Source organism: Chelonoidis abingdonii, chromosome 3 (genome assembly GCF_003597395.2).
Source record: "Chelonoidis abingdonii isolate Lonesome George chromosome 3, CheloAbing_2.0, whole genome shotgun sequence".
In the NCBI taxonomy this organism is placed as follows: Eukaryota; Metazoa; Chordata; order Testudines; family Testudinidae; genus Chelonoidis; species Chelonoidis abingdonii.
This window is the reverse complement of record NC_133771.1, coordinates 161,679,128-161,697,120: the sequence shown is the minus strand read 5'-3', so window position 1 is coordinate 161,697,120 and position 17,993 is coordinate 161,679,128. Positions and strand designations below refer to the sequence as shown.

General features: G+C 47.6%; 1 protein-coding gene across 1 annotated transcript in view; it reads left to right on the top strand.

Moving 5' to 3' along the window:
• The window catches only part of ALK (ALK receptor tyrosine kinase), a 635,008-nt gene that overhangs the window by 474,567 nt on the left and 142,448 nt on the right, over positions 1-17,993 (top strand). The window contains exons 7-8 of the mRNA XM_075064275.1: positions 8,422-8,553; positions 11,779-11,879. Of these exons, the coding sequence (XP_074920376.1) occupies positions 8,422-8,553; positions 11,779-11,879 (233 nt within the window). The remainder of the gene's footprint in view (positions 1-8,421; positions 8,554-11,778; positions 11,880-17,993) is intronic.

Sequence of the window (17,993 nt, the reverse complement as noted above, 5' to 3'; positions counted from 1 at the left end):
TGTCTGGAAGCTGGCTACCCCAGACTGCTACAGGTCCATTGTCAATCAGTTTGAGTTAGAAATTGTAGAGAAATTCATGGCAGAGGTATCTGAGGCAGTCAGATGTGTGGTTTATCCCAAGGTGTTGGGCATTAAAGATATTCCACAGGTAACTGCTGACTTTGAGAGAATGGAGTTTAACTGTGCTGGGGTCATTGATGGAACTAATACCCATAGTTAGCTCTCCTCAAGGAGCACATGAGTAGATAAACCACAAAGGGTGGTACTCTGTTGTTACGGTGGACCACAGAGTCAGATTTATGAACATCAAGGTGGGCTTGAAAGTTCACAATGCCAGAGTTTTTCGTCGCTCAGGATTCTACATTCCTGGACAGGCTGTGACATTATTCCCACCAGATGATTTGACATAAACAGAGTTACAGTCCCCACCATTATTCTCGGGGACCTCGTGTGCCCCTTTTGCCTTGCCTTATGAAATCGTATCCTGATTTCAGAGGCCCTGGAAAAGGTTTAACTACATTCTCAGCAGATGTAGAAGAGTGATTGAATGTGATTTTGGCAGATTAAAATACATGTTGGAGATGTCTACAGACCCATTTGGATGTCATCAGTGCTATCCGTAGTACTGTCGCTTACTGTGCTTTTCACAAACTTTGTGAAGCCACCAGTGAGCCATTTCCCTCTGAATGGACCATGGCAGCGATAGGACAATGAATTGGTACACTCAGCCAGCACATGCAACTGCCACTGTGGGAACTGTTTGTAACAGGGCAACAGAAATCAGAGATGCTTTGTGTTCTCACATTATGGACTTGCATGGCCCAGTGGAAGAGGGGGAATAGTACCTGCATGAAAATGCTTGTTGGAAGAATTGGGCTAATTAAATTTGGGGTAGGTGGAGAATTTAGTGCTTGAGAGGTGTGTGAACTTGATTTTCATGCAATGTAATTATGAATGACATGAGAATTATGAGTTGGGGGGGCAGCATGGGTTTATGTATAGAATTTATTGAAATGTGAATTGCTGTACCTGGGCAAATAGAGATATTATCTCCACCAGTTATGATATAATGTTTGCTTGCTACTGCAGAATTGCTCCTGCTCATGTTTTTAGCTTTATTATCTCAACTCATGATTGTATCAAGTGATGAGTGATAGCAATAACATTTCTTGATGACCTAAAAGGCTTTATTTGTAAACAGGTATTAAAACAGTACAACAGTCACTGGGTGCTGGATAGGCCAGCCTCCTTTACAACACCCAAAATCAAGTACCAGAAGAACATTTAAAAAAAAATGTTGGGAGCAATGCAAATCCAGCCCAACCCCCCTATCACTACATGTGCCCTGGTCCCCTGTTCTCTTTCCCTTCTTTCCCCATTTTCCTGTACTTGGTACTGGGAAAGGGGAGTGGAGGTATCCACAGGAAAAAGATTCAAGAAGGAAGCTGCATGGGGTTTAGTTGCCCTGTCCAGCCACTTATGGGGCCAGAAAGCATGGACCACCTGGACATGGAGTTGTTCAAGCTACTGCATGCCTGAGGATATGCTACAGGGGGATCAGGCCGTGCTGCTTGGGAGACAGCAGGAGCTGGTGCTCTTGCAGCCGTGATGGAGATGAGTTGCTGAAATAGGTCTCTCTATTGAGATCTGTCCTCCTACCTTAGCCACAGTTCCTGTTCCAGAAACTGGTTTTCAAGGACCTGCTCCCTCTCTGAACCCCTGTCCTCCACCTAGGCGGCTAGCCTCAGCCTGCCCTGCTGCCTCTCAGCTTGGCCTCATTCCAGTCGTGTATCCCTCTGTTTCTGGTACAGGACCACTGGTGAGACCCCTCATGGACACCGACCATAACTTCATCACAGAAACGCTTCCTTTTGGAATGATCTGGGAAGATATGTTGGGCCAGGGACTGAGTTCTAGATTAACAGCAGGAAGTAAAATTGAGGGGCCTGAAATAGGACAAACAAAAAAAGGTTATTTTCTAAAGTAGCAATATGGAAGAGCACAGAATTAATTCTTGTGGAATCTCAAGGACATAAAATGTTACATTTCAAAACTGAATCGCCATATATTGTGATGAGGATGCTTCAGTCCACATATTCTCTCTGGACGCATCTGGTTAAGTGCAATTAAAAAAGTGCAGAGACAATGTGCTATGTTTAAAATTACAACCTCTTTTTGGTTTTATTAAAATTGCATAACTACTTGGCATACTAAGGGGCAGAATAGTGTCCTTGCTGCAAAAGGCTTTTTCCATCATTTCTGGCCTTTCACATTTTGGGGCCTGTGGGTGGAGTAGGCTAGTCAGCTGTACAGAAGGGCCTGGAAAAATGCCCTTCCCTACAGTGTGACTGACTATCTGGAGTTCCAGCTTCAGGAAAAATTTGCAACTATCAGCAACCATGTTTGTGTCAGATTCCACGAGGGAATTAACAGGATGCTCTGTTAGCTTCCACATGGCTTAGCCTGTTATTGCTGCGTGCAAACACTCAGAACTCTCTAGCTTTCCTCCTCTTCACACCTGGCACAGTTCTGGACAAAAACAGATACCTCACTTACACTTGGGAGAAGTGATTTTGTGACCCACAGACTGCATGGACTACCTCTAACTGAAATGGACTAGATTTAGAAATAGAAAACTGTTTCCCAAAGGCACACACTGAGTTCACTGTTTCCAGGCTGCTCCACAGACTGTGGAGTGATTACAAAGCTGCCAATTTCAAGCTCTTACTACTGCAAGGAAAACATGAATGACCCTGGAAAACATGAATAACCCTCGCAAACATCTGTGACTCTGCAGTGAAAATACTCTTTAAAGCTGTTTTTTAATGTTTCAGATTCCCAGGTTCCGTTTTGAACTCTATGTGGTGGAGAGGAGGTGAGGGAAGGGGGTGCCAAGGCGGCATGATATATTCTGCCTTTGGTGGATACATGCTTGTAGCTGGGGCTTCTCCTAACTTTTGCAGTGTTTCTTAGAGCAGAAACCTCTCCCATTACTGTAATAATAAACTATATTGGAGTCAGAAAGTTACCGGGCACTGGAGCAGCTTCTGTCTCTACTGGGTTTGCTGCAGGCTCACCAGCAGTGTTCTTCAAGATGGGATGGGGTCACACAGCTCTTCCAAGTAGGGACCTAGAATTTTCTTTTGAACCTTATCCACAACCTCCTCTGGGACTGGTTTCATGAACAGAGTCACTTCATATTCCTCACTGGAGCCTGCTGCTGGCTCCCATCAGTGACCTAGCTGGATTCAGGGGCTAGCCCAGCACCATCCCGACTGAGCAGGTCATCATGAAACATGGTTGGGCACAGTGCCTAGCACCTGGTCAAACTCCTCATCATATGAGCATGATGTTGGCGAGTTGCCCGAGATGTGGTTCTTGTGCCTGGTTGTCTGGTACTCGCTTTTAAGGTTCTTAATATGCTCCCTGCACTAGTCACCAGTCTGGAAAAACTGCAAAGCTGCCAGCTTTTTAGGTATCTGCTGGTACGCATGATCATTCCTGGTGCTTTTGCTGAAGGCCACAGTTTTATTGGCCTTGCACCAGAGATTCACCAAAATATGGCTGTGTGCCCAAGACCATGAAGCAGTATGCTTTGCAAAAGGCTTGTTCAGTCTGGTCTCCATTGCAAACCTAGGAGGTTCTCCGGTGGTGAGCTGCAGCTGTATGCCGAGGGACATGGTGTGGTGCATGAATCCCCCATGCAGGGAGGCTAGCCCCTGGCCCTGCCCTCCTTCTCTGCCTCGCAGCCAGAGGAGCCCCACCCCAGCTGTCCTGAGTCCCAGGCCATCCTGGCCAGGCTGTCCAGCCAGAGCACTGGCCAGTCCCAGCCCGGGCCAGCTGGGTGGCCTCCCCCTAGCCCCAACCCCTACCCACTTCGGGGGAGAATCTGAGAAAAGATTGGAAAGAGGAGCAGTCTGGGATGGGGTCATGGGGGAAGATAGGCTTTGGCCTTGGGATGGCGCATGAGTGGGGTCACGCCTAGCTGTTTGGGAAGACTTGGCATCCTCTGGCCTACGATACCCCCCGCCATGCCAAAGGGGGTGGCTTCTGTTTTCAGTTGTCAATTGGAGATTGTTGGGATAGAGAGTGTGACATTGCAGTCTAGCATATTTTCATAAAATCATATGATGAGTATGAATATAATGCAACTGGAATATGCTTCATGCAAAAGGTCTCGTGTGAAGTATCATTACAAAACTTATAATCTACTGAGTGTGGTCATTCTATTTGTATAGATGTATCACTCTTGTATCTGAAACTAGAAATATAAAATATAACTCTGAGGCCTATTGTAGTTATGCAAAGTGTGGGCCATTAATGGTGGTTTGGGAACTTGATGGCTCCTAATAACCAGGACAATTGTCTGTAGATGTGTCTGTTTTACTTGTAAGGCTTCCTGTATATATGTGTGCTGGCAAGTGAGTAATGAAGTCTTACAGTGACATGTGATCATGTCACCTGAACTGGACTCCATCTTTAACCTGGTGCTTTTCCATTGAGAAGAAGGGGGTGGGAACCCAGAGAGACAAAGGATTCCTGCCTTATGCAAAAGATATATAAGAGGGTGGAACAGAACAAAGGGGAGCCATAATGAGAAATCCCTAGCTACCACCTGAGCTGGAACAAGGGCTGTACCCGAAGAAAGGATTGTGCCCAGACTAGGAAGGCATCCAGTCTGTGAAAGAAACTTATTGAAACATCTCTGAGGGTGAGATTTTATCTGTATTCCATTTTATTACTGTATTAGGCTCAGATTGGCATCTGGCTCAGCAAGACAGGGTGCTGGAGTCTCGAGCTAGCAGGGAAAGCAGAGGCAGAAGTAATCTTGGCTCATCAGTTGGCAGTTCCCAAGGGGGTTTCTGTGATTCAACCCGTCACAGAGAGAACTAAGGAAGTCAGTCCGTGAAATTGTGAGATACTTCTGGTGGACTCCCAGGACATGAGTCAACGGACACTGCAAAGCAATAGGGCTGGAACCCTGGGTCCTAGCTTGACTCATGCTTGAACCCTGCAGATCCTGAGACACTGGGACCAAGCCCTGAGTTAGCACAATTTCAGTGTAGAAACAAGGGGGGTTAGGTTTGCGCCCGAGTTTAAGCTCAAGCTTACGTTGCAGTGTAGACATACCCACTGAGGTTTGAACCTTTTGAGGTTTGCCTGTCTCTAATACTATCAAACACAATAGGTTTCACCAACCCTCATAAAACTCCTACTCTCCTTAATCAGGCTGAACTCTCGCTGAAGTTAATGTGAGTTTTGCCAAGCTAAGAAGTTCAGAAACGTGCACGGAGTATGTGGATATTGCCTTTTCAATCCAGAAAGTTGTTTTTTTTCCCCCTCTGTGCAGTGCACAGAGCCCTCACTAATCTGGATAATGCTCATGAGAGCCTGCTGTGTGGTAATGTGTTTAGAGTGGCTCTGTCCTGAAAGCTTTCCTTGGAATGGCAATAAATGGGTTCCATTGCTTTTCTACATATACAAAGCATTAAACAATAGTAGTTGGGAATGCAGCGCATCTAGAGTGCAGGACATTCAGCAATTCATAATGACATATTTGAGGAGGAGGAAAGAGAGACACTGTGGTAGTAATAGTTTTTATTATACATCTCTATTTCTATTATACATCACAATGAGCTGAACTACAGCTTTTTCTAGCCTGCAGGCAGTTTGTTGCTTAGATGTCTTCCCCACTGCTTGGGCTTGTTTACAGCATCCCAGACAGGAAAATGCATTCAATCAGACACTACACTGAGCTGTTACAATAGGAATTCAGGGCACACCTGGTTCTGTCATTTTATTCAGATCCCAGCCTGAGGCTGAGATGATGAAATAATCAAGTTCTATAGATGGGTAAAACACAGTGAAGCTTCTGTCTTCTTAGCCTAGAGAGTGTAGGAAAGGCTGCACAAATTTGGAGACTTTAAAAGGCAAATATTTAAATGTGCTTTTAAAGGTTTGGTTTATGGTAGATAAGATGGCTATGGGATAAGGACGTTTTTCACTTCCACCGTAGTTCAAGAGGGACTGCTAGGGCTAGCTCTGAACCTGTGAAAGCCATGGACATACGATGACTGTTGGTGGCCTAAGTGGAATGAGTTGGTAATTCTCAGTCCAGTTCCTTCCTAAAAACTCAGATGTTCACATCACAGATACAGTCATCACAGCAGTGACTAACTGGCCTCCTGCAGTGAGAACAGGAACTGAATAGGCCATGGACTCTGAATTACCCTTTTAACCTATCTATGGCAGCAGTGAGGCACTTTGGGAGAGCAGAGAAGTTTAGGGCCTAATCCTGTGAGGAGCTGAGTGTCCTGTGATCCTTATGGAGTGAATGGGCATTGACAGTGCTCAGCATCTTGAATGATAGGCCTCTTGTACAGTTTTTTGACAAGATGATACTTCTTGAATAAACAGAAAACTGTGGGACTGGAGTGAGGAAATGATCTTTTAAACTACTCCTGCAAATAAAGAAGTGGAGGAGGGAAGCATTTTATTAAATCTTGTGGAGCTCAGATACTGCAGTGATGAGGGCCATACATACTTTAAATAAATACACATGAGAAGATAGGTAGTTTTGGTTTCATGGCTGTCAGTCACCACTGCCTTCACTTTTTTTTTAAAAAAAATTGCCCTTCACAGCTCCTCAGTCACTAGCAGGATTATGTGAGCTATATTGAAATCACATTTTCAAACAACATAATGGAGAATCCATCCTTCTTTCACTTTCTTGCCAAGATATGTGTTCAGGATCCTGTATTTCTCTTGCAACAGTTAATGACACTGCCAGTGACCTTTACCAAATTACTTCCCTGTGACTCCTTGCTCCGCATTCAGTGTCTGTGGGTGTGTCTTCCCAGCACAATTAGCTGGAGTTGTAACTTGAGTATTACCTCTAATTCGTCTCCACACACAAAAATCTCAACTTGTAGTTTCAGACCTAATGGTCCCAGTGTGAATGGTAAGGGAACAACCCAAGACAGAGGTCCCAGATCTCAAAGCTTTGCAATGATAATGGATGATAAAATAAACTAATTGGCTACATAAAGTGGTGCTTTGAGATTGAGCTAGCTGGCTTATCCGGGACCTGGGCTGAACTAAGGTAGTGGAGATGCAACAGCTTGAGTTATAACAACTTGTCTGTCAGCAGCTAATTCAATCACTCAACTAATCTAGTCATTCTGTGCTGCTGATAAAACTACTCTGTGTAACCCCAGTGTTGTTTTGAAGTATAGTTGCTATTCACTCTCACTCCTGCTAAAAGGGGTTATTACTCTGCTTTACGTGTGTGTGTGTGTGTGTGTGTGTAGTTTAACATCTTGAATACCTGCAATTAGACACCCATGGATGGCCGGTGCCAACTGACTCGGACTCACAAGGCATGGGCTAAGGGACTGTCTGCCCTCACCAGGGGTGCTTGTACCAATTGTAGTATCAATGTGGGGCATTGTGGACAGCTCCTGAAAGCCAATAACAGTTGACTTAAGCAAGGCAGTGTCTACACTGACACTGCATTGACCTGACTACATTGACCTTGATTCTACGCCGCTCATGGAGGTGGAATTATTAGGTCGGCATACTGGGGCAGATACAGCGGTGGGAATGAAATTTAAGTATAGATACTACCATAGTTAGTTCAACTTAAGCTACCTTGCATCGCTCTAACTCTGTAGTGTAGACCAGAACACAGAGACAGGAAGCCAGTGACTAATAAAACATTAGGACTTACAACGCAGAACCCCGTTAAAAAACCCAAGCCAGTAACAAAATGAAAGAGTGAGCTTCAAAACTGCAAATAGGGTTTCAGACAAAATGTTCATATTCCATCCTCAAGTGTGTTCCCAAGGCAGAGAGGTATTACTATTCCCCTTTCACAAATGTGAGCACTGAGGCACAGAGAAGTGCAATGACTTGCCTGAGGTCAAAGCAGAATAAGGGGCCAAGCTGATACTAGAACCGGGGTCTTCAGACTCTCAAGGGTGCGTCTGAGCCACTGGACTGCACTGACCTCTGTAAAAGGGGTGGGGGTGGTAAGAGTGCTTTACTGATGAGGATTTTCCCTGCCCAGGTGGAGTTTTGGGGGCCAGAAATTAGGGAAATCATCTCTTGATTTGTAACCTTGAGTAAATTAGATCCTAGAAGCCGCAGAGATCAAGTAAATAGGAAACCCCCCAATGTCACATATGCAGGGATTTGCCCCTCTCTTTCAGCCAACAGTCACACCTTGAAGTGTTGTTACCTTTTTCCCCCCTCACCTTGTCATCCATGGCATGATAGGCAACAGCAAATGGCCACATGGAGATGGGAAGAGTCAGTCTGCTCCAAAATAACCCTGGGAGAACATTCATTGCTTTCCTTCTGCCTGTGCCCAGGAATCTACTCATCTGCTCTTCTGTGTTTTTTGGACTTTCTTTCTTGCAGAAAAGCTCCCCCCTGGCTTTTACTGTTCGTTTGAAGAAGGGGACTGCGGCTGGACACAGAGCTCCCCCGCCTCTCTCACTTTTCCGTGGCAGATCGGAAACCTGGAGTACAGCCACTTCCCTTCGCTAGAAGGTATGAGGGAATACCAGTAGATACAGGGAATGAATGCAGGTAACAAAATGGGTAGGTGTGAAGGGGGGGTATGCTAAAGGCAGAGGGGAAGGTTTTTTCAATGCAGAACACAGGATTTGCACTTACCTTGTTTTCATAAGTCCTTTATATTCAGCTTTCAGTGAAACAAAACTTATCTTTCCACCTTAAACACTCTGAGCATAAGACCATTAGTGCTGTCATTGTCCTGTCTGTCTTGTCACTGGAGATTGGTGCCCAGGCTTCTGTGCTTTACTTCAGATAAGTCCTCATTACTTTTTATCCTCTTCACATCTTCCTCCCTCCACTCTGCCAAGCCAGCCAGATCCTTCACCCTTCCACAATTCCTTCTTTACTTTCTCTTAATCCTGTCTCTGCTTCCCTGCACTCCCCCCCACAATTTCAACTTTGCTTTCATAAATCCACAGTATTCATTGGTTTATACTCTGGGCATTGAACTATCACCAGGCTGAAATGTGGCATACAAACTACCTGCCCCCATGAACATTTTCCCTCATACAATAGTATAAATCAGAGGAGACATTTATTGTTTATATGCAGAGCTACTAAAGGAAATCATACAAAGTAGCATCTGCCATACACACTATCTCAAAAACGCTGTTCAGAGTTAAATAATACCAGTAATGGATTTACAATGGCACCATTGGCACCATGGTGCCGGGCCCAGGCTCCAAAGGGGCCCCGGCCTGACCCAGCCCGCTCTGCTTGGGCTGCACTCCAAGGCCCCGCCAGCTCTTCTCCGCCCCCGCCCCTGCCCACCGTTCTGCTCTCTCCTGATAGATCATAGGCCAATCGCAGGCTCCTCTCTGCTCTCTGGCCATCTGGGGCTGAGAGAGCTGGAGCCCTATGCCGCCTGGCTGGGGCTGCTGGCCCTGCCCCCGGCTCCACGCTGCCAGGGGCTGACCCCTCTTCCCCAAGCTCCCCGTGCTGCAGCCAGGGGCTGTTCCCTCCCTCTCTCTCCAACCCCTTCTCTCCTCTCCGAGGCAGGACGGGGCTGTTCCCCACCCGACCCCTTTTCCCCTCCACAAGCTCCGCATGCCACTGCCAGGGGCTGTCCCCCCTCTCCCCGACCCCTTCTGCCCTCCCCGAGCTCCCCGTGCTGCGGCCAGGGGCTGTCCCGCCTCTCTCCAACCCCTTCTCCCCTCCTCAAGCTCCCGGTGCTGTGGCCAGGGGCTCTCCCCCTTCTCTCCAACCCCTTCTCCCCTCCCCGAGCTCTGCATGCTGCTGCCAGGACTGGAGCTGACCCCTCCCCCACCCCAGCTCCCCACACCACTGCCAGGAGCTGGGGCTGACACCCTACCCACATCACTGCCAGGGGCTGGGGCTAGCCCCTAACCCACCCCGAAGCTCCATTCTACCTGGGGCTGACCCCCCAAGCCCTCCTACCTGACACCTTGTGTCGCTACCCCCTCCGCTGCCAACATGTTCCCCCATGCTCTGCTAGAGGGGTACACCAGACTTTTTTGGTAAATTGGGCATTTGTTTGTTCTTGACAAGTGATCAGTTGGCAAGAGCAAATGGGATAAATGCCTGTTTTTGTCAAAAAAGTCAGGATGGCTGGGACAGAGCTTAAAAAGGGAACTGTCCCAGCCAAAAGGGGATGTATGGTCATCCTATCTCCAGGCAGCTGGGTCCTGAGGGAGTCTGGCCAAGGCGGGGGCAGACCTTGTCCTGGCTAACTGTGCTACTCCCAAGAGGCCAGAGTGATTCCCTGCCCTGGCACTGGACTGGCCCTGGCCGTGCTGTCTGCTCAGCCTGGCAGATGCCATCACCTTCCAGCAGAGCCGATGATTGTGGCCAGGGGGCAGGGTGTGAGGAAGGGGTCTCTGGAGGTGGGGAGCAAAATCAGGATAGGGAGTGGGGGGCAATAGGAGCCCATAAAAAAAAAAACCCAAATATCAGGACTGTCCCTATAAAATCGGGACATCTGGTCACCCTAGAGTGGGGTGCTGTGTAGTTGTAGTGGGGGGGCTGTGGGGAAGTGCACTGAGCAGTAGTGGTGCAGCTGTGTGGGGGGGTGCTGGCCAGTGGGGGGGTCTGAGTGAGGTGCTGTGTAGTTGTGATACTGGGCTGTGGGGAAGTGTATTGGGCAGTAGTGGTGCAGCTGTGGGGGGGCGGGTGCTGGGCAGGGGTGGTGATGGTGTGCAGGCTGCTGTGCATTTGCGGTGAAGGGTCTGTGTAGTGGGCTGCTGAGCACAGCAGCTCCGGGGGACGCTGGGCATAGGGAGTTGAGTGGGCTGTGTGGCATGGCATGGGCCCAGCCCCTAGAGGAAAGGGCACACTGGCAGCACAGGGCTGGGTGGGCCAGTGTGTGTCTGGCAACTGCTGGTTTGTATACAGTGCCCTTGCACTGGGCTGGGTGGAGAGGGCCCAGCCCCACCATGCCAAGCCCCAATGCCCCTGGCTGGCCCCTTGCTCTGGGGACCAACCTCCCCAAGCCATGCTCCTTTGCCCCCCTGGGGGGCCCACAAATACGTTTGGCACCGGGCCCACACCATGCAGGCAGGGTTCAGTGCAACCTAATCTCCTCTCTTTTGTAGGTACTGCAGACGCAAGGCAGGGGGAGCAAAGCTTGTATGGAAGTTTGCAACCGCTGTATGGTCAGCATTTTGGACCCATTGATCATTCCCACAGCTTCAGCCCTCTCTAGCTCTGCGCAGAGAGAGCAAAGAATTTCCCTTTGCATTTTCCTCCACTCCCTGTGCCCTCTGCAAGAAAATATCTGTGTTTCCAATTCCTCCTGCAGTCCTTATTAGATGTTTAGCCTAAAGGAACAGACAGAGCTCCAACTGCATTGCTATTAATCTGGTATTTTTCACCAGCACAAAGAGTCACTTAAAATTAAATTTTTTAACAAATGCATTTTGTTGTGGATCTAGCAAGGAAAATGAATCCTAAATTACACATAAGCAGAAAAATAAAGTGTATGAAGAAGGTAGACAGATCACTTCAATATGTTTCCTGAATAGGGCCCTAGGGTATGTGAAGCTGTATTGACTGCATCCAAACTAAATTGAAAAATGCCTTTTGTCATATATTATCCCCCTGAAACAGGGACCAGTTAACACAATTGGAACCAGACTAGGTAAGGTTCTTACAGGAATGTTCTGATGAGCCTTTTACAAATCTTGCTTCAGAGATTAGTGGCAACAGCATGTCTGCTCTTCTCTTTTGTGTTTTATCTAGGCTCTGCACTCTTGCTGAGCACCAGTAAGGTCCCAGTGGCAGAAACAATCATCGTGACCAGCGCTGTGTTTCCAGCTCCAATTAGGAATTCTCCTTGTGAGGCAAGTCCTAAAGTCTCTTTTTTTCTCCCACAATCTTTTCCAAACTTGGTTTTCAAACCCCACTACTGGCAGGTCATCCAAATCTCCCGTTTGGAGGCTTAGATTGGCACACAGACATGCAAATGCCCATTTTGTGCAGCGTTGAGTACCCAGGCGTGAGATCGGAATGCTCTCTTCACGCACCCACAAACGGAACTCTATGAAAAATGAAGCTTGACTAGTTTACGTTGTGGTTGTAACCTAGTATAATGTATTTACATTAATGCATTGATCAGCCAGTGCTTTATAATACAGAGAGGAAGGGCTATATTGTGGCTTTAGTAGCCAAAGTAAAAACAAGAAGGGAGATAGAGAAGTGCATTGTGCCAGGAGCAGTACCCAAAGACATTCTGCCTTCAGCAATCAGAGGCAGCTGTAGTGATGCATATGCATTAGGAGTGTGTTCAGGACTGGCTTCTAATCTGTTCAGAAGGTGCAGCATGCACTTTCCTAATCACCATCCAGTATTCAGGCCACTGGGGCTTTATCATGTCCCACCTAAATCCCGCCACTTCTTGCTTAGGACCTGTTCTTGTAAGTGCTGAAGTTAACAGAAGTTGAGGTTGCTCCACACTTCAGAACTGAGCCCTCGCTCAGATGAAAGTAGCATTGACTTCGGTGGGAAACTTACCTGAGCCAAGAGTGACTGAGAACTGCAGGATTTTGTCATGCAGGAATAACTAGCATTTTTGAGTGAATCGTTGTAACCTCAAATTGTGGTTTAGATAATGACACATCCAAGGGATATGTGTAGATTGGATACATCACATGACCTGTGGTCTGCACCCATATAGTGCATGATAGCAGTAGTGGTATTTATTTATTGTTCTACACCTTTAACAGTAGTTGATGATTTTGGGTGCCACGCACAGTGAGACACCACAGAAGATTCTGATTTTCTGAGGGTTTGGCACTCTACTTTGGAAAATCAGGCTCCTTTAAAGTATCTCAGGCTGGTCACCCAAAAATCTGGGACACCCACAATCACTTACCATCTTTGAAAATATATATCATTCTGTATTTCTTAAGCACTGACAATGTACTAAGTACTGTGTAAAACGTGAAATGAAGACTGTGTGCTCCAGTCCCTATACAGAAAGGAGGAAGACAGGATGTTCTGGGACATTTCAGAAGGGATACTTTAAAAGAAGGGGTTTTCTTTGGTTTAATGTTTGATTTGGTTCGCTTCTTGAAGGCATCTTATTTCATGCAGAGAAATGAATGCTACTTTGTTCCCTGCAAGCTCTTGCACTCTTACTTTTCTAGGAGACTCCTTCTGCCTTTTCTTCCCCCATTCAAAGACATGCACGGGATCAGAATATTTAAAGACCTCATTTCATCATGAACCAGCAAGAATAAATATTTTTCATAATCTGTCCGCTGCAGGAAGCTGGGCGAATCATTTCTCAATATGTATAACTTTTTTCCTTGAGCCTACAATAGTGCAAATAATTAAACTTGCTGCTGAGGGGAAGCTACCATCTATTTTATCTGCTCACATGCTATCCCACCTCCATTACTTCTCTTGGCACTTACAAGGCAGCCGGACACATGCAGCATTGCAGCTGCTGGTAATAAAGAGTGAAGGAGTTTGGCAAGGGGTTTTGTCTCTTGCCTTTTTAAATAGTGTAAAGCCTCTGTTCTCAACACGTCCCTTGGAGCTTCACATTCTATTTTACTGGAACAATCTTTCTACAATCAGAATAATTTAGTGCCACTTCTCAGCCTAACATAAGGAGAGGAAGGAGACCTTCACTCCTGTTTATCTCGCCAATAGGTGCAAATGATTTTTCTGATAATGGAGTTATAGTCAGAAAAGTGGCTGTGAAAATAACATAATGCATTTCCTATTTATTCCCTCTCAGTCACTTCTCAATGGGGCTGGCTCAAGTTCAGGCATTAGAGATAATTGTTCTACCTGTCAGTGTTAAAAGCATGTCACAGCCAGGCTGGATTCTTTGGCAACTAGAATTTCACTGACAAATGTATTTATGATACATGAGGGACAATAGATCCCAGAAAACTCTCATGGAGTCTTGCTTGCTCCCACAGGCAGTGCAGCCCAAACTCATGCTCACTTTCCCATTGCCAGTGCAGCTCACATTCCAGAGTCCTGCTTGCTCTCCCTCTACGTGTTCACTCTACGGGCATGGCTACACTTGCAGTTGTAGAGCACTTTGCGTTAAACCAGCTTTCGTAGAGCACCATGGGAAAGCGCTGCAGTCTGTCCACACTGACAGCTTCAAGTGCACTGGCGTAGCCACATTTGCAGCACTTGCAGTGGCATTGGGAGCAGTGCATTATGGGCAGCTATCCCACAGAGCACCTCTTCCCATTCTGGCGCTGCAGCTTGTGGGAAGAGGGTATGGGGCATTCTGGGTCCTGTCCCAATGCCTCGTGATGCAGCTCTTCGCATCCCAGCAATCCCTCTGTATCCGTCCACATTTGGCACCATCTTTCGATGTTTTTTGTGCTGCGCGCTCTGCCTTCCCTTTTTGGTCTGCGCGAACGGAACCCGGACTATGGAGGAATATGCTGACGAGTCTCGCCAGCATGTCATGTTTGGCAGTTGAGATGCTCCTTAACATCCAAACTGACAGTGAGAACTCTGACGATGATATCAAGTCACATAATGCATACAACACAAAATTGCTTGTGGCATTCACAGACATGCTCACCACCATGGAACACCACTTTTGGGCTTGGGAAACAAGCACTGAATGGTGGGATCATGTTGTCCTGCAACTCTGGGATGATGAGCAGTGGCTGCAGAACTTTCGGATGAGAAAAGCCACTTTCGTGGGACTGTGTGCTGAGCCTCACCCCCACCCTGCGGTGCAAGGACACGAGTTTGAGAGCTGCCCTGCTGGTGGAGAAGTAGGTGGCTATTGCAGTCTGGAAGCTGGCATCTCCAAACAGCTACCGATCAGTCACTAACCAGTTTGGAGAGACAAAGTCGACTGCTGGAATCGTGTTGATGCAAGTTTGTAGGGCCATTAATCACATCCTGCTCAGAAGAACCTTGACTCTGGGTAACATGCTCGACATTGTGGCTGGCTTGGCACAAATGGGTTTCCCTAATTGCAGAGGGGCGATAGATGGAACACGTATTCCAATTCTGACACCAGCCCACCTAGCCTCCGAGTACATGGATCGGAAGGGGTATTTCTCTATAGTTCTCCAGGCACTTATGGATCACTGTGGGCGTTTGATTGATATTAATGCAGGCTAGCCCAGAAAGGTGCATGACGCACCCATCTTTTGAAACACTGGCCTGTTCAGGAAGCTGCAAGCGGGGACTTTTTTCCCAGATCAGAAGATCACTGTAGGGGAAGTTGAAATGCCCATTGTGATCCTTGGAGACCCCATTACTCTTTAATGCCATGCCTCATGAAACCCTACACAGGGAGCCTTGACAGCAGCAAGGAGCGGTTCAACAACAGGCTGAGCTGGTGCAGAATGACTGTGGAGTGTGCTTTTGGCTGTTTAAAGGGCCACTGATACTCTCTCTATGGGAAGATGGATTTGGCCAATGACACCATCCCCGCAGTTATATCTATGTGCTGTTTCCTCCATAACATTTGTGAAGAGAAGGGTGAAAGATTCACTCCGGTATGGAACTTGGAGGTTCAACACTTAGAGGCTGAATTTGAACCGCCAGAGAGCAGGGCTATTAAAGGGGCCCAAAGTGGGGCTGCAAGGATTAGGGATGCCTTGAGAGAGCAATTTGAGTCTGAAAGCCACCAGTAATGTCTGGTGCCCTGCACAGCAGTGAAGTGCAGTGATTCCAATGTTTGTAGGAACCTGTGTTTGCTACGCTGACTTGCAGTGCCTGTTGCTTTCCTGAGCTAAGGTATCTTTTACTTTATGCAATAATAAAGAATGTTTTCACAGCCAAAAGAATCCATTTATTGAAAAGGAAATTCATTTATTAAAAAGAAACACAACTGCTTGGGAAACAGAAAGGGCAAGGGGTTGGGGTGGGAAACAATACAATCACAGGTTTGTGTATGCCCTGTTATCATATTCAGCCTTCCTGTCTGGAGTGCTGTGCAATGACTGCTGCACTTCAGGATGAAAATGCTGCATGGTGATCGGGGTTGAGTGCAGTGAGTAAGGGTCGTAGTTTTCAGGGTGGGGTGCTGAAGCTACAGGCGCTGGAGACAGCTGTTGATGGTAAGAACCCAGATATTGGGGAAAGTGGATTGGAGGTGACATGGGGGCACAAGGGAAAGAGTTTTGGGACAAGGGCTGCGGGGGGAGCAGGCACACTAGTGCTCCACCTGCATGGCTACGAGCACCTGGATAGAGTCTTTTTGGCACTCCATGATGCTTATCAGCCAATCCGTGCTTTGCTGCCAGAGCATCGCGCCTTTTTGCCAGTGCTCCTCATTCTGCTGGTAGATTCTCCTTTCTCTCTCCCTCCACTCCTGCACTTTTCGATTCTCGTTAAGTGACTGCTGCATTACTTCATGCAGCAGGTCTTCTTTGCTTCTATGTGATCTTTTGCTGATTCTTTGCAGCCTCTTGGCCGGTGATGTGATAGGTATCTGAGATCTCAGGGTTGCATCTGTAAAGGTAAAATGCAACACTTAAGAGAGGCAGCATTGTTCACACTAGACAGAGCAATGATTCCCCTGTACTTAAGGAGGGCAAGCACAAGCTACACAGTAGCATAATTTGCTTGTCTCAAAGCGAGCGCACGTAACCCACAGGAGCCCCAAAATGGTGAGTAAGCACAGGGGCAAGGGGGACTGATTGTTTCAGGGCTGTACAGCCCTCTGGGTTTCTGTGCCAACAGCGGCGGGGGGCCTTTATACTGAACACTGTCCCCACATTTGCCACAGGAACTCGTCCTGGAAGATATCTCACTGCTAAGGGTGACCTAGGAAGCAGGGGAGGGTCTTCTACTACAACGCTTCTTCTGCCCTGGCCCATATGCATCTTACCTGTGTGCAGCAATGGTCCCCCCACCCCTCGCGGTACAGTGGCATGGACGCATTAGCCTGACTGGAACAAGGACCACAGTGGTTCTCCCAAGAAGCATTGCCCAAGTTCTGGATGAGACCTTTGAAGAGATCACTGAGGCCGATTACCGTGATGTGAGAGAGTACATCAATGCCCTATTCTGCATCTAGGTATGCATGCAGCCCTAACTATCCTCACTCTAAGAGACCCCACTGAATAACCTTCCCAAAATAAAAGCCACTTACCGGGAACCTCCTCTGGTGTTTGTCCTTCCCCAAGCACCTGCCACTGTAATTGGCTACCTTCCTCCTAGCTTGCAAACAGCTCCTGGCTGCATGCATCTAGGGTGTCTTCCTTCTCCTTAGCACCCTCACTTCCATTTTCCTTCTCCTTCTCCTCCTTTTGGCTTGTTGAACTGGGATCTGAAGGTCCATGGTGGTCCCCAGAGTGGAGGTGGGGTCACCCCCAAGTATCGCGTCCAGCTCTTTGTAGAAATAGCAGATCACGGGGGCAGCACCGGAGCAGTTTTTTGCCTCGTGGGCTTTGCAGTAGACATTCTGCAGCTCCTTCACTTTAACCCTGCACTGCAGTGCATCTCGATCATGGTCTCTTTCCATCATGTCCCTTGATATCTGCCTGAAGGTATTGGAAATTCTACAGCTGGAGTGCAGCTGGGACTGGACAGCTTCCTCCACTCAAACACTGATGAGGTACAGCACTTCACCATTCCTCCATACTGGGGCTTGCCTGGTGCTTGGAGGCATGGTCAGCTGGAAAGATCCTCTGAGAGCACTTCACGCCTGGCTGAGCAAACAGGAAGGGGATTTTCAAAATTCCCAGGTATGGCAGTTGGTCACCTGAGGGCAGGGCAGTAGAGTTCAAAGTGATGACCAGAGTGGCTAGAACAGGCATTGTGGGGCACTTCTAGAGGCCGATCAGAGCGCATTAACAAACCAGGGTGTCCACACTGGCACCGCGGCACTCCAGCAGGGGCTCATCACATGTTATTCCACTCACCGAAGTGGAGTACCAGGAGCATTCTAGCCACGGAGTCAGAGCACTCTACGTGCCTTGCCAATGTGGATGCATTGTGAGTTAGAGCGCACT